Consider the following 17,151-nt stretch of genomic DNA (forward strand, 5'->3'; position numbering starts at 1 on the left):
ATCACAGGGTCGTGTCTGGGGAAGTACCAAATGCAGAGTGTCTGTTGTCCTCTACCCGTGGAGTCACGATGTCTTACTTAGCTGGCATCAGTGTGTGACAATATGCACAGAGTGTTGCAAACCAACCAGGGAAGCTCACCTGTCTTTGGCGTCTAGAGTTCTTATTGTGGCTCAATCATGTACTGCCTGAATGGCCAGCATTTAGTCTTCAGCCCCCCCGTGTTGTTGTTATTGTTTTTTTATAGTAGTCATTGATTTTGTGTAAGCTGAAACAATCAGAAGAATAGCTGATTTCTTTAATTTAGGTCTATTAGATTTAATCAGTTTTTATATAGAGGCAATCATAAGGTCTGCTATGTATAAACAACTGTCACATCTGTGGTATAAACCAAGTAATTCATCAGTACTGACTGGGTGAGGCGGTTGTTACATGTTGTCATGAACGTATTGCCTGGAGAGACCCTGAGATGAGTCATAGAAGGTGCAATTTTTATTTTTAGTGTCAGGCTGTGTGCATTCCAGTGTCTGTGCCTCTGATGTACATAATATCCAAATTGTTGTCAGACCCATTTATATTTCATACCAGTATTACTTCTTGGGGGGAGGGATTATATATTCCCTGCAGCATATCTTCTTATTTTTCTTAAACTAAACCTGTTCACATTCCAAAGGGTGTTCTGTAGCCTAGTACATAATTTGATTCATGTCATCTTATGAATGGTGTTCATAATAATTTTAATTTTGATCATGTCCTCTCTATCTGCTTTCCCATGCTGAGGATATAAATTTTTCTTAGTTTTAGATTCAAAGTCAGGCCTCTAAAATGGTGGTAATAATTCTTCCCATCATCATATATTTTCTCAACCTTTTATATTTTATTTTTGAATACATCTTCTTGCAGTAATAAACAGTATTCAAGGAAAGAGAGTGGTTTGTATGGTTACTTTAGAAATAGTAACAGTAACATGCTACCAGTATTTTATATCATTTTTCTTTTATTTTTAGGTCCATGGTTCAAAATCACACAAAATGAACATATATGATGGCTTTCGACAGATGGTGAAAGAAGGAGGTATCCGCTCCCTCTGGAGAGGAAATGGTACAAATGTCATTAAAATTGCTCCTGAGACAGCTGTTAAGTTCTGGGCATACGAACAGGTAATTGTTATCACCTGTGGAATTTATTAACAAAGAGGAATTACACTGATTCAGTAACAATTAACTTCCATGCTTTTGGGATTCTTGTGTTAATACATGATCGTTTACCACATATACTCCATGAGGAATTTCTCTTACAGGAGATTAGACAAGATCAACTCAGAAATTCCTCGTGACTAAATTCTGGGATTCTGAATTTCCTATTATTTGTAAAGAAAGACTTTTATGTTCTTTTCTAAGTAGCTCTTGAAGGAAAATTTGAATTTTATCTTATTCATTTTGAATTCAGAATAGAAGCTGCACACTAACATAACACTAACACTAACATAAGTTTTATGAAAGTATCCCGCTCTAACGTCTGGAAGGAAAATTTTTAGGTTGAAGTCCTTTGCGTAATTTGACGTGGCTGTAAAATTGAGTTTGGTTTTAGAGTGAAAGCTCCGTGGATTTAGGGGCTGGGCTTCTTTTGTGTTCCAGCACTTAGACAGCCTGGCATATGATAAGTGCTCAGTAAGTGTTTGTTGATTGAATGAGTGAGTGAATGAATGAGTGCATTTACCTCTGAATTAACTTCTCTATTACATTGTTTAGCATGCTGCTTCAGCGGGACTTAGTGTTAAGAGGAAACACAGCAGTGAGTTTTCGAGTTTGGTTTCTCTTTATGGTCATTAGCAGAACTGTCTACTTGAGCATCCACAAAATTATTTTTTCCATTAATTCTTCCATCATTGTTTATCATCAACCATAAGAACCTTGAAATTTAGCTCCACCTCATATTTTGTATTATTTCAAATAGACTTTTGATTATTTCGGAGAGCGTTTAGTTCTTGAGCCACAGAACACTCTTGAGAAGATTGCAGAGTCTAGTGGTGTCCTTTTCTTTGGCTCAGGAGACAGAGAAGCAAAGAAAAAGGTTGAGGAAAATCCAGCCTCCAGGGCTTGAATTAGAGCCTATGTTTGGGAAGGATATCTTCCTTCTGTGAATGTTTGAGGATTCAAATCATGACTAGAGGGGCTAGCATTTTAGCTGCCAGTAGATACTGACCACATATTGGATTTTATGATACAGAAGCCAGAGCCTAAAATAAATAAATAGTCAAGTATAAAATCATTATTCCAATTTGCAGAAAGTTTGGTGTTTTTGAAAGTCTGTGTTATTGCAAGCAAATGTGTACATTACACTTTTTGCTACTTGTCAAATTCTTAACTTGGACACTACCAGCAGGCGTCCTCTGCTTCCATCTGGTCAGCCTTCTTTCCGAGCCCTCTTCACGGTATTCTAATTTCTGCCTGCTAACTTTTCTTAGAGATCAAGAGAAAGCTCTCTGCACAGTGTGCTGTAGTGTTCTTATGGTCTCTGGGGGCTGTTATGCCTGTCCATTTTCTCCCCTCCTGCTGAAGATCTGTTCATCCCTCCCTGCTCTCTTAAGACCAGCTTCCCATGAGAAGCATTTTCCCAGCACTCCAACCAAAACCAGCGCCTCCCCTGCCCAGCTTCCTTAGAGCACTGAGTTACAGAATAGCCAATTTTCCATTGGATAATGGAAAACCCATTGTTTTCCCAATGAGTTGTAAATTACTTCAGGATTGATATTATGCCATATAAATTCTCCAGTTTCCCACAGTACCTGGCTAGCTCACTTCTGGATTCAGATAGGTCTTGTTCATTGAATAACTAATAGTTTAGAAATCCAAGAAAAGGATATTTTCAGCTTAGTATGTAGCTCTCTTAACCACATCCATATGGGATAAAGCTGTGGTCCATTTGGGTTGTCATTCCCGTAGCAGTGCAGTGGCACCATAGCATAGCAGTGGGTGGCAGTGTGGTGCAATGTTCCCATGGTTTCAGCTGCCATATAAACACTAATTGCCTCTGTTCTAACATCGTTCTCTTCATCCCTATACCTACACATCCGCTTGTGTACTGCTCATCTGTGCATCTCTGCTTTCATATCCCGGGAGTGTCTCAAGCTCAACATGTCCACAGTGCAGCAGTCATCCTTCCAACCCCCCTCCAGTGAACACACCCCCCATTCCTCTTTGTATATGTCAATAGGGGCGGACATCCTGCAAGACTGCTCAGGAGTTATTTCCTCCAGGAAACCTTCATTGTTCTAGTTCCCTTTGTTTCCCTCTGTTGTAACACTTTCACAATGAATTCTGATTATCTCAGTACTTACCTATCTCCTTAATGAGACTGTGAGTTTCCTTAGGCAATATTTGTTTTCAGGTTTGTATTCCCAGCACCTTGCCAAGTGCCAGTAAAACCTTACTAAATGAGTGAAAACACAGAACTGCCAGAGCTGGAGTTTGAGCCTGATCTTTCCTGAGTCTCAGGCCCATTAAGATGAAGGGAAAGATGGGTATTTCAAGCAGAAGCAGCAGTACGTTGACGGAAGTGTAGGCACAGGAGAGCATCATTCACTGTACATTGTAGTGGAATGTATTTCTGGGAAGATAATGATGAAAGCAGGCTGGACGGATAGGCAGGAGCCCAGTGTAATAGGAGTCTAGATTTTTATCCTGAATATGGTGAGGGGGCTATTGAAGCATCTTATGTAGGGAAGTGAAATGAGTACGTTTACATTTAAGAAAGATCAACCTGGAAAAAGAGTGGAGAATGTATTGGAGGTGAGTGAGGCTAGACTGGAGGCAGGAAGACTATTAAAGGAAATATTTCAGTCATTAAGGTAAGCAATGGTGAGCACCAGTGTAAGGTGGTGGCCATAGGGACTGGAGAAGAAGGCAATGGACAGAAAAATATTTTGAAATAGAATTAACAGACTCATTCATTGAGTGGATGTGGCGGTGAGAAAGAAAGAGGAACCAAGGATGATACTCTGGTTCCTAACTGGAGCAACTAAATACATACAGAAAACAATGAAAGGAATGGATTTTGGGGTAAAATGACAGGTTCCATTTCGGACGCGCTGAGTTTGAGCTATCTCTGTCATGTACAGTGAGTTGTCCAGTAGGCAAGTGGATATATCATCTAAAAATTAGGGGAGAGATCTTTGAGAGAGAGGTTGTTATTGTGTTGGAGCCACTGGAGTGGCCGCTCAGGAAGCCTTATAGAATGGGAAGAATCCTGGGAACATGCCCGGGAGAAGCAGAGGAGAAACTTGCAAAGGAGACTGAGAAGGAATAGCCAGCGGGACAGGAGGAAATCCACAGAGAGTGAGGGCCTAGAAGTCGGAGGAAGAAAAGGGTTTCATGAAAGGTCAAATACGATAAGAAAAAATGGTAAATACGATAAGAAAAAATATCTTTTAGGATTTATCAACCTACAGATAGGAAAGCTTGGTATAAACACTTCAGTGAAGTAATGAGAGGAGAAACCATACTGAAATGAGCTAAAGCAAACAGGAGGTGAAGAAAATTGGCCATTTCTAAGAGAAGGAATCTGGTTTGTCTGGCTTATTACCATAGTCGGTGTTTGGGCAGAGCTATTCTCTCCAAGTAGAAACGTAGTATGTTAGTAATAATAACAGTAACATTTACTGAACATTTCCCGTGAGTCCAGCACTGTGCTCAGTGTGTTACAAGTATTATCTGATTTAATCCTTTCAACGACCTGGGGAGATAGGCACTGTTATCACAGATGAGGAAACCGCAGCTTGGACGTGTCCATGAACTTGCCCCGGGCCACACGTTTCTGGGGGTCCAGCCCAGTTCTGCCTGACTGTGGAGCCCGCGATGTTGACCTCCTGCCTTGTCGATATTTTGGCTGCATTTGGGTCAGATTCCACCCTTGGCCTGATCAGCTGTGTCGGTTGGTTTGGTTCTGGTGGGCCAGGTGGGCACTGGGCTTGACTTGTTGGTATAATTATATGTATTACCTACAAAAACTGTTTTTATAAATTGTTTTGTTAATATTTTCTTGTCACTTACTTGTTAGTTTTATTTGTACTGGTGAAAAGAAACTCATCTTAAAAAAAGAAATAATGATGGGGAAAATATCCAAAAATTGCCAACACTTTATTAACTGTGTATTTTCTGTACACCTGGGAAAGAATGCTATTATTCTGTTTTAGCAAAGGAGCAACTGGGTCCCGTCTGTGGAAGACGTCTGTGTTCTGTGGAAAGCGATCTTGGAAACCACTGGCCGATAAATTGGATGTTAGCATTTACGCCTTGCTTTTCTGCTAGGTGTTAATGCAGTGTATGCGTTTTGAGAAACATCATCACATTGGCAATTAATTGATTTCTAGGAGCTTATTTGTATTTTGGTATTGTCTTAGTCACCTCGCGCTGCCATAACAAAATACCAAAAAATGGTGGTTTAAATAACAGAAATTAATTTCTCAAAGTTCTGGAGCTGGGGACTCCGAGATCAAAGCGCTGGCTCATTTGGTTTCTGGTGAGGGCTCTCTTCCTGACTTGCAGACGGCCGCCCTCTTGCTCTGTGCTCACACGGCCTTTCCTTGGTGCATGCGTGGTGGCAGTGGGTGGGGGCACAAAGAGGGAGAGAGAGAGAAAGCTCTCTGGTGTCTCTTCTTATAAGGATGCTAATTCTGTCATGAGGGCCCCACCCTCATGACCTTATCTAACCCTAATTACCTTCCAAAGGCCCCACCCAAATACCATCACATTGGGATTTATAGCTTCAACGTATGAACTTATAAGGGGACACAATTAAGTCTATAAGAGGTATTAATGTGCATTTAAAAATTTATTTATACAGTACAAGAAGCTGCTTACTGAGGAAGGACAGAAAATAGGAACTTTTGAGAGATTTATTTCTGGTTCCATGGCTGGAGCAACGGCACAGACTTTTATTTATCCTATGGAGGTAAGGACCATTGTGAAGTCTGACTGCATGAAAGGTGTTTGTATTAATTATCTATTGCTGTATAACGGGTGATCCCAAAGTTAACAGTTTAAAACAACAAGCATTTGTTATTGCATGGTTTCTGTGGGTCAGGAAGTTGGAGTAGCTCAGCTGGTTGCCTCTGGCTTAGGGTTTCTGACAGCCCACAGTCCAGGTGTTGACCAGGGCTATGGTCACCTCTGGGTTCAGCTGGTGATGGATCTATTTCCAAGCTCAGTCATGTGTTTGTTGCCAGGCCTCCCTGGCTATTGGCTGGAGACGTCAATTCCTTGTCACATGGGCCTCTCCATAACTGCTTGAGTCTCCTCACAACATGGTAGCTGGTTTCCACATCTGAGTGATCAGAGAGAGAAAGGCCCCAAGATGGAAGCTGCAATCTTTGATCACTTCTGCTGCAACCTGTTGGTCACTCCTGGTAGAGTGTGGGAGGGAACTACATAGGTGTGGATAGAAGGAGGCTGGGGTATTTGGAAGCCGTCTTGGAGGCTGGCTGCCAAATGTGGATCAGAATTCACCCATTCATTTCCAAAGAGTTTCTGTATCATAAGTTTCCTAATGGAACTTCAGGATTTGATTAGGTGATGGTAGTCCTAACTAGACTTCCTTCCATTAGCGCACAAATCAGCAAACCATGGACCTGTGGACTATTTTGTACAGCCCTTGAGCTAAGAATGGTTTTTGCATTTTAAAGAGGTGGTTAGAAAAAAAAATCCCCCCAAAAAGAATATGCAACAGAGACCTGATATTTTAGGCCTGGAAAGACGAAAATGTTTACTATCTGGCCTTTGCAGAAAAAATTTGCCAATTCCTGCTTTAGAACAAAGTTATTATTGTAGGTGTGATTGGTCTTTATTGATATGACAAAGGATTTTGCAATAACTGATAAGACCTAAGCAAGACGTAAACTCTTAATTTTCACCTTTGTGGTATGCATATTAATAAAGCTTTCCTTGAAGCATCTTTTTTTTTTTTTTTTTTTGCTGAGGAAGACTGGCCCTGAGCTAGCATCCATGCCCATCTTCCTCTGCTTTCTATGTAGGACGCCTACCACAGCATGGCTTGCCAAGCAGTGCCATGTCCACACCTGGCATCCAAACTGGCAAACCCCAGGCTGCCGAAGTGGAACGTGCACACTTAATTGCTACACCACTGGGCCAGCCCCTCCTTGAAGCATCTTAATATGATTGTTCATATTACTCCACCCACCCCTCAAAAAAATGTCCTAATTCAATACCTAGTCTTCCTCTTCTATTCTCCATCTCAGTAAATAGCTTCACTTTCCCACGTCCCTGCTGCCCCCATCCTCTGTTCCAAGCTAGAAAGACTGGAATCATCCTTTACACTGCCATTTCCCTCACCCTCTGCATCTAACTGGTCACCAGTCAATTTTGTTAAGGCATCAATAGGTTATCTTCTCTCTATTTCCTCTGCCACTGCCCTCATTCAGATCCTCTTTGCCATAAATGGGTCCTCTTGGCCCTCGTCTTGGCTCCTCAATGGAGATAGTAAGTGAGGGAGAACACATCAACAAATCAGACAGTCGTTTGCGTGACAGTATGTACTAGGTATTTGTTCTCTATAAAATTACTTCTTTTGAATTCCGTGATGACAGAGTTAATATGAACAATAATATTTTGTTATATTCTTTCTTAACCAGGTTATGAAGACCAGGCTGGCTGTAGGCAAAACTGGACAATACTCTGGAATATTCGATTGTGCTAAGAAGATTTTGAAACATGAAGGTGTGGGAGCTTTTTACAAAGGTTATATTCCCAATTTATTAGGCATCATACCTTATGCAGGTATAGATCTTGCTGTGTATGAGGTGAGTTTGTAGCAGTCTTTTGAATCTGAAAATATAGTTCAATAGTTTTTATTGTTAGAATTTGACTTTTTAATAAGTACACATATACCAGGAAATATTCTGTGAGCAAAAGTATATGCAAGGATGTGTTATTTGATCTTTCTTTTCAAGTACCTTGGATATGAGACTCTCCCATGTTCTTGTGGTCACTTTTGTATTAGATTTCCCTGTGAATTATTTTTACTAATGAAGACTGTGGACTCATCTTCAGATATAGTTGTTCAGCTTAGAAGATGGTACTAGGGATTTTTTGTGTTTTTGAGGAAGATTAGCCCTGAGTTAACATCTGCTGCCAATCCTCCTGTTTTTGCTGAGGAAGACTGGCCCTGAGCTAACATCCGGGCCCATCTTCCTCTACTTTATATGTGGGATGCCTGCCACAGCATGGCTTGACAAGTGGTGTGTAGGATCGCATCCGGGATCCAAACTGGCAAACCCCCAGCTGCCAAAGCGGAACGTGCGAACTTAACTGCTGTGCCACTGGATGGGCCACTAGGGATTTTTTTGAAGGGAGAGGCAATAAGCAAAAATGGCACATTTTCTTTGATTTGTTGAAATCTGATAAAGCCAAGAGACTGATGTGGGTAGCACAGATTCATCCCTTGTACTGAAGAGACAGCTCAGACTACAAACCTTAGATTCACTGTGCCGTTTAAACCATTTAATAATTTATGACTCTGACAAACATTTGTCGAGCGCACACTATTTGCAAGCCACTGGGTTAGATGCTGGACCTAGAGATTGACAGAAGGACTTGGTTTCTGCCTTTAAAAGACTGAAGATGTGGTGGAGGAGATAGGCATGCAAACAGCGAAAGCACAGAGTGTGGTGCCGTGATAGAAGCAAGCCTGGGCGCGTTGGGAGGGGACTCAACCTGTAGCCGAGTGGAGGGGTGGGATGTGTAATGAAGGCTTTCTTAGAGGACGTTACTTTTTTTTTTTTTGTAACAGGTTTATTAACATATAATTCACATACCTTTTACTCATTTAAAGTGTACAATTCAATGGCTTTTGGAATTTAAGTTAAAATATAATTTAAAAATTGTGGTAAAATATGTAGAACATAATATTTGCCATTTTAAGCATTTTCAAGAGTGCAGTTCAGGGACGTTAATTACGTTCACGCTGTTGTACAGCCGTCATTACTATCTATTTCCCACGCGTTTTCATTACCCCAGACGAACACTCTGTAACTATTACAAAATAGCTCCCCACTCTCCCCTCCTCCCAGCCGCTGGGAACCTCTAATCCTCTTTCTGTCTCAGTGAATTTGCCTATTCTAGTGATTTCATGTAAGTGGAATCATATAATATTTATCCTTTTTTGTCTGGCTTATTTCACCTGGCGTATTGGTTTCAGGGTTCATCCATGTTGTAGCGTGTATCAGAACACCATTCCTTTTTATGGTTGACTAATATTCTGTTGTATAGATATACCACATTTTGTTTATCTATTCATCTTTTTTTTTTTTGGTGAGGAAGATTGTCCCTGAGCTAACATCTGTTACCAGTCCTCTTTTTGCTTGAGGAGGATTGTCCCTGAGCTAACATCTGTGCCAGTCTTCCTCTAGGTTGTATGTGGGACACTGCCACAGCATGGCTTGATGAGCAGTGTGTAGGTCCACACCCGAGATCCGAACCCATGAACTCTGGGCCATTGAAGCAGACCGCACAAACTTAACCACTGTGCCACCAGGCTGGCCCCTATCTGTTCATCTTTTCATGGGCACTTGGGTTGTTTCCACCTTTTGGCTGTTGTGGATAATGCTGCAATAGACATTGGATATAAGTATCTGAGAGTCTGCTTTCAGTTCCTGTGGGTATACACTGTGCCTGGGGTAGAATTGATGGATCATATGGTAATTCTGTGTTAAGCTCTCTGAGGACCTGTCACAGCATTTTCCATAGCAGCTGTACCCTTTTTCATTTCCACCAATAGTAATTTCTCTACATCCTTGCTAACACTTGTTTCTGTTTTTTGTTTCTTTTCTTTTTTTCAGTAGTGGCCGTCCTAACAGGTGTGAGGCAATATCTCATTGTGCTTTTGATTTGCGTTTCTCTGATGATAAGTGAGGGGCATCTTTTCATATGCTTGTTGTCCATTTATATATCTTCTTTGGAGAAATGTCTATCCAAATTCTTTGCCCATTTTGTAATAGGGTTATTTATTTTTTTATGGTTGTCATTGAGTTGTAGGAATTCTTTATATATTTTGGATATTAATCTCATATCAGATATATGGTGTGAAAATATATTCTCCCATTCTGTAGGTTGCCTTTTCACTCTGTTGATTGTTTCCTTTGCTACACAGAAGTTTTTAAGTTGAAGTTTGTCTATTTTTCACTTTGGTTGCCTGTTTTTGGTATCATATCCAAGAAATCATTGCCAAATCCAGTATCCTGAAGCTTTTAGCCTATGTTTTCTCCTAGGAGTTTTATAGTGTTAGATCTTATGTTTAGGTCTTTCCATTTTGAGTTAATTTTTGTATAAGGTGTAAAGTAAGGGTCCAGCTTTATTCTTTTGCATGTGGATATCCAGTTTGCCCAGGACCATTGTTGAAGATCATTTGGCCATATATTCAAGAGTTTATTTGGGGGCTCTCTAGTTTATTTCCTTCATCTGTTTATCTGTCTTTATGCCAGTAACACATGATCTTTTTTTGTTAAATTTTTTTTTCCTTGTGATGAGAAATTTTAGGATCTAGTCTCTTAGCAACTTTCTTTTCTTTCTTTCTTTTTTTTTTTAAGGATTGGCACCTGAGCTAACATCTGTTGCTAATCTTTCTTTTTCTCTCCAAAGCTCCCCCTCCCCTCGGTACATAGTTGTATACTCTGATTGTGAGTGCCTCTGGTTGTGCTGTGTGGGACGCCACCTCAGCGTGGTCCGATGAGTGGTGCCATGTCCATGCCCAGGATCCAAACCAGCGAAACCCTGGGCCACCGAAGTGGAGCACACGAACTTAACCACTCAGCCACGGGGCTGGCCCCCATCACACCATCTTGATTACTGTTGCTTTGCAGTGTATATTGAAATCAGGAAGCGTGAGGCCTCCAACTTTGTTCTTCTTTTCCAAGATTAGTCAGAGTCCCTTGACATTCCATGTGAATTTTAGGATGGTTTTCTCTGTTTCTTCAGAAATGTCAGTGTGATTTGCATAGAGATTGCACTGAATGTGTAGTTTGCTCTGGGTGGTGTATTAGTATGCTTGGCTACCATACAAAATGTAATTTTTCCCACATATTAGCATATAATTTTAACTTAAAATATTTTATATTTAAAAATATATTAGCATTTATATTTTATCTAATTTCTCTCAATCATTGCCTTCTAATGGAAATACAGGGACCTAGGATAATAGGGTAAAAAGCATGGCCTGGGGATCAGTACACTTTATTGCACGCTTGTTTAAAAATCTCCCTGAGACTCATTTTCCTCATTTCTGAAATCAAAAGAATAGCTCCACCTCAGAGCTTTGTAAAAGGACTAAATGAAATTACATATGTGTAAAGTACAAAATTAGATGCGATCAGTCGTATTGTGTTATTTTTATCAGTACCGGCTAGGAAATGTTCTTTAGAGCCTACATTTGGCGTGCTGTTATTTATTTAGAAGAAGATGAGCAGCGAGTGCAAACCTCACGTGTTCTGAATCCCCAGCAGCTTCCCTTCCTCTCTGCAGGCCGCTGCCTCTACGGTGGCTGCTGCTCCTGGCAGTGTGCCCCCCGATCGTGCAGAAATGGTCCCCTCATAAGGATGAGAGTCGCTGTGAAAGTCTTCACGTTGATTGAAAGCACTTGTAAAGTTAGCTCATTATTTTTCTTCTTTTCTGTTTCTCTGGCAGCTCTTGAAGTCCCATTGGCTGGATAATTTCGCCAAAGACTCTGTAAACCCTGGAGTGATGGTGTTGCTGGGATGTGGTGCCTTGTCGAGCACCTGTGGGCAGCTGGCCAGCTACCCCCTGGCTCTGGTGCGAACGCGCATGCAGGCTCAAGGTGAGTTTTTGATGAAGGAATCATGCTGATAAATAGTACTGCGTCAGGGACTTGTTTTTGGAACTTCGAGTTCCACTGAGATGGCGGAGTGTAGTTTCAAGATAGTGTTTCTCAACCTGTTTTTCATTATTGCCTCCCTATGGAACCATCTGACAAATTCTTTCCTAAATGCTCTGTTTTAATGAAATTTTTAACCACAGATTCACTGCACGTGTACTGGATGTATATCTGTGCTTTATGCATCACCAGAGTACGTTGTTTTTGTTTGTTGAGAATACATGTTTTAAGAGCATATAAACTTTAGTATCTAGGTGGATTTGTGTTCAGATTCTTGCCCCAAACCGCTTTGGGTTTTTGTTTTCTCATCTGTAAATGGGAATGAAAGCTGTGCAGTGTTGTAAGAATTAGCAACAATATGTGTAAAGCACCTGGCATTTGTCAGGTTCTTGGTAAATGGTGGCTGGAAATTTTCTTTTTTTTTTTTTGTTGAGGAAGATCAGCCCTGAGCTAACATCTACCACCAATCCTCCTGTTTTTGCTGAGGAAGCCTGGCCCTGAGCTAACATCCGTGCCCATCTTCCTCTACTTGATATGTGGGATGCCTACCACAGCATGGTGTGTCAAGTGGTGCCATGTCTGCACCCAGGATCTGAACCGGCAAACCCTGGGCTGCCGAGAAGCGGAACGTGTGCACTTAACTGCTGCACCACTGGGCTGGCCCCTGGAATTGTTTATTATTGTTTAACCCTACAACTTTTGACCTACAATCACCCCCCCTTGTGACACTGTGTCCTCCCTTGGCTTTGACTACACTGAACCCTCCTGACTCTTCTGCCATCTCATTGATTATTCTCTTTTATTATGATTTGCTGGCTTTTATTGCTACATTGAAGTGTGCATGTTGTGCCTTTCTTTTCTTTATTGCTCTTTCCCTGGCCAACCATATCCACTGTTATTTCTTTAAATAGTACACCCTGGGCCTCTTCAGCTCTATCCCCAACCTCTCGTCCAAGTACCAACCACTCCTGCCTCACCCAGGCAGTCAATCCTTAATTAACGAATACTTCCTGAGCCATTGTCAGGTGCTGGACCCTCTGCCAGGTGCTGGGGTTAGAGCAGTCCACAAGTCAGATTGGTCCCTGCCGTTGTGGAGTGGAGAAGACACACATTCAGCAAGTAAACAACCTCATTAACCCACCTCCCCTTTGTTAGGGGAGCATAGAGCAAGGGGCTCTAACCTAACTTGGTAGGCAGAGAACATTGTCGTTTAAGGTGAGCCTGCAAAACAAGTGGGAGTTAGCTGGGCAAAGGTGGCAGGGGTGGAGGGGACGTAGAAAGAACATTCTAGCCCCGGGAAAAGCATATGTGAAGGCACTGAGGCAGGAGAAAATGTGGTGTATTTGAGGAGCTGAAAGAAGATTATGTAGCTGGAGAGAAAAATGCAAAGTGGTAAACTAAACGTTTCGTGGGTATTCTCTTATTTAAACGTCGCAACCATTTTTGGAGGGTGAGACTAATTTTATCCCCATTTTGCAGATGAGTAACTAGGGCAAAAAGAGATTGAGTAACTTTGTGAGGTTGTATGTTTGGTAGATAGTGGAGCTAGACTTCAGACCCAGGCGATCTGATTCAAACCATCGCGGAACCAGTCTTCCCCTGCTGTCTGCCAGCTCTAGTCCAGTCCCCACATGGCTGGTAGCATGGTTGTTTCTAAGGTCAGGGTCTGATCATTTTACTCCTGTTCAGAAATCTTTGTGACTTTTCAGTGTCTTCAGAATAAATTCCAAAGTTCTTAGTGGGAATTTCAAAGCCTTTAGTAATCCCCACTTTGTTTTTTTGCTCTGTCTTCGTTTCTCCACCCCTGCCTTGCCCAGCTCCAGCCACTTGGTATCCTCTGTGTAATCATCACATGCAGCAACCAGTGGTATCCCCATGGCACATGCATGTTCCCACCCTCTTTGTTGTGTCAACAGCGTGGGCTTTCCCTCTCTCTTTCCTGCCTATTGGGATTATTTTCAAGGCCTAGGGACCCCATATTTTCCCTAATCTCCCCATACTCCTCTTACTTCCTAAGATTGAACCATTCTCTCTTCAGCACTTTGGTTAATGAGGACGGGGTGGCGGCGGCCATGTCAGGTGGTAGAAAGTGCATGAGTTTTGGAGTCAGAAAGACCATCAGCTCTCAGCTCTTCCACTTGCTACCTAAGTATCTTAGAACAAGTTTCTCAATCTTTCTAAGCCTCCAGTTCCCCGTTTATAAAATGGGTATAATAGGGGCTGGTCCAGTGGCGCAGCAGTTCGGCCTGGCGTTCACTGGTTCGGATCCCGGGTCCGGACATGGCACCACTCGGCACGCCATGCTGTGGTAGGCATCCCACATATAAAGTAGAGGAAGATGGGCACGGATGTTAGCTCAGGGCCAGTCTTCCTCAGCAAAAAGAGGAGGATTGACAGCAGTTATCTCAGGGCTAATCTTCCTCAATAAATAAATAAATAAATAAATGGGTATAATAATACTTACCTTGCAGGACTGGTATATAAAGTAATTAACCCAATATCTAGCACATAGTAATCACTCAATAAATAAATGTTATTACCATCATTATTACAATCAGAGCACTCACTATTAGGTTCTATACAGGGAGAATTATATAAAGGGGGCATTTCTTGGGCCCCTTGGAGTAAATTTTATCTTTTCATTGTGTTCTAGAATATCATTCTGAATCATAATTGTGTATAGTAATAATAACACAACGTGCTGGAATATTAAAGTAGTCTTGTTTCTGTTTTTATCTTCTAGCCATGTTAGAAGGAAGCCCACAGCTCAACATGGTTGGTCTCTTTCGCCGCATAATTTCCAAAGAAGGAATCCCAGGTCTTTACCGAGGCATCACCCCAAACTTCATGAAGGTGCTCCCTGCTGTGGGCATCAGTTATGTGGTTTATGAAAATATGAAACAAACTTTAGGAATAACCCAGAAATGACATGTCGAATTTTTGGCTTTAGCATGATTGTTGAAATTTCCAGCAATCTCTGGAGTGACTTTTTCTCCTAGAATTACAACAAATCTATGGCAAAAGGAGTCGTATTTTTTTCACAGAAGGGAAGAGCATCTCAATGATCACTTCAAATGTTTGGGCTCAATTTTATATAAACAGAAATGTTGAAAATCATAGTTTTGATAAGCTTATACAATTTTGAAAAGGCCACAAAGTTATATTTTATCTTTTCTTACTAGTCCTTTTCTACAAATCTCTGCACTGAGTCCTACATCTGAAAAATGTACTTACTTGCATTAAATTTGTTTTGTGTGGTAGAATTATAAATTGTAATCTTTATTTTGGTTGGTTCAAATTTATGCCACTTCCTTTATTCTCAAATGTCGTTTTCTTAAAAGCAAAATGATCAGAAAACCTTGAAACTTAAGTTGTTTTATATGTTTTGAATGTCTTTATAGATTTCTTAAAATTTCCTTGTAGAACCATTAGTAGAAAATCATTGCATGAAAACATGCCTTACAGCAACCAATAAGTAGTATAGTGTTTGTATTGTTATCTTTCTTTAAGCTGAATAAAAGTGAACATAAGTGGCAGAATTTCAAGGCATGAGAATACTGCAGTCCATTCATATCATTTTTGTGTCAGGAGAAGTGATGAAATAGTATTTATTTCAGCTGGCCCTTTCCCACTTTCCTTACACTGTTATTTGCTTCCTGGGATGACATACTGATCATCAGTATATTACTGTTAAATTATCAATACAAGGCAACTTATTTGAAAGATTGTTTATTCTGTCGTTGCTTTGAAAAGCACCAGGAAACAAAACCCTTTTCTTTATATTAGCTTCTGATGAGCATCTCTCTTTTCTTTGTCCTTTGTTTCCTACTTGAATCAGATTCTGTTTTAATCAGGAAAGCTTCTGGGGACCCTTCTTGGTAATCTGAAATTTCTTAATTGCATGAAGTGGGCTGATCATGGGTGAATGACATTCTCATTTCGTCCTTACTGTTGAATTTCTTTGAACCTGCAATTCTTAATTTGGGCAGCACAAACTTAGAAGAATAGTACATATTCACAGTAGTATATATTAATCTTGTATATTAGGTACCTATATTCAAATGAAAGGCCCAATTTATAAACATATACATTGATGTTCTCTCTTGCCCCAAGTTTTAGGAATATGTTATGATATAGAAGACTTAATTTATATTATTATAGCATGTTTTTATTTTACTAAAGCCATTTTTGTAGTCAACTATCTTTTTCTGAGTTAACTATTTTTTCTGATTAAGTCATTAGGACTTAGAAAAGCATTTATTAGTTGAAGTTATTCTTGTCACTTTTTAATTTAGTTCCTAAACATGTGTTTGATTTCTAGTAATTTCTGGTATAAATTGCCAAAATTTTAATGAAAATGTAGTGACATAATAGGCATTTACTTTATTCGAACCTACCTCTTATATTTTCTGAACCAAAGAGGAATGTTGGACTTTTGTTTGTGAAACGTATTCTAAAATGTAGTTTCCATTGTATTAGTTTTGCCAGATAAATGTCTCAGTGCTTTTATAATAGGCATGACAAGCATGGGACTCTATCTTCAGGTTTGCTTGTACTTTTGAGTAACATGTAGATGACAATATTAAGGTACATGATTAGCTGTTTTTTTACTCATAGAAATTGTGGAATGAATAACAAATTTTAAGCTACTGAAAAATAGTCATTGTTCCTTATGAATTTAAATTGTCTGCTATTTAACATTTCTCAAGTATGAATGTGATTTACCTATGCTCTTCTATCTTTTGAAAAAATGATCTTGTATCTTTTGAAAAAAGCCCAGAGTTGAAGATAGTTTATCTCTGGCATTACTGCGTATTTACTTTCCATTTCTATTAAAAAACATATATGTATTTGTTTTTAAAATGACTTGTTTCCTCATTTTCAAAAAATAGTGTAACTAAGACAAAAAAATGTCTGTGTCCTGGAGCTTATATCAGTGGCTGCGGTTAGAATAATACTTTTCCTATTTGGCTCCATGGAGTTTTTCCAGATGTTTCGGCCTTTCCTGAACAGTCACAGCGGTTGTTGTCTGTATCACACATTTTGGTATAAGATGATGGTTTTTGGGATACCCCAATTCCACATTTACCAATTAGGGTTCCACCTCTAGGGGTTCACCATGCCAAGGAGGATCCACAATCGCAGGATTTCTCGGCACATCTTGGTGGAATGTCAGTTTACCTTGAAGGTGTGGGAGACAGACGCTAAGTAAGTTTACTGGTAAGTCATTAAAAAAATTTTTACAATGCAAA

The 17,151-nt window shown here is 40.3% G+C and overlaps 1 protein-coding gene across 1 annotated transcript in view; it reads left to right on the forward strand.

The window, feature by feature from the left end:
- Nucleotides 1-16,762, forward strand: part of LOC103550101 (mitochondrial adenyl nucleotide antiporter SLC25A24) — a 47,212-nt gene extending 30,450 nt beyond the window's left edge. The window contains exons 6-10 of the mRNA XM_008518841.2: nt 1,006-1,158; nt 5,843-5,950; nt 7,647-7,814; nt 11,692-11,842; nt 14,643-16,762. Of these exons, the coding sequence (XP_008517063.1) occupies nt 1,006-1,158; nt 5,843-5,950; nt 7,647-7,814; nt 11,692-11,842; nt 14,643-14,827 (765 nt within the window). The 3' untranslated portion in view covers nt 14,828-16,762. The remainder of the gene's footprint in view (nt 1-1,005; nt 1,159-5,842; nt 5,951-7,646; nt 7,815-11,691; nt 11,843-14,642) is intronic.
- The last annotated feature ends 389 nt before the right edge of the window (nt 16,763-17,151 follow it).

The sequence above is a fragment of the Equus przewalskii genome, unplaced genomic scaffold, assembly GCF_037783145.1.
Source record: "Equus przewalskii isolate Varuska unplaced genomic scaffold, EquPr2 ChrUn-13, whole genome shotgun sequence".
NCBI lineage: Eukaryota > Metazoa > Chordata > Mammalia > Perissodactyla > Equidae > Equus > Equus przewalskii.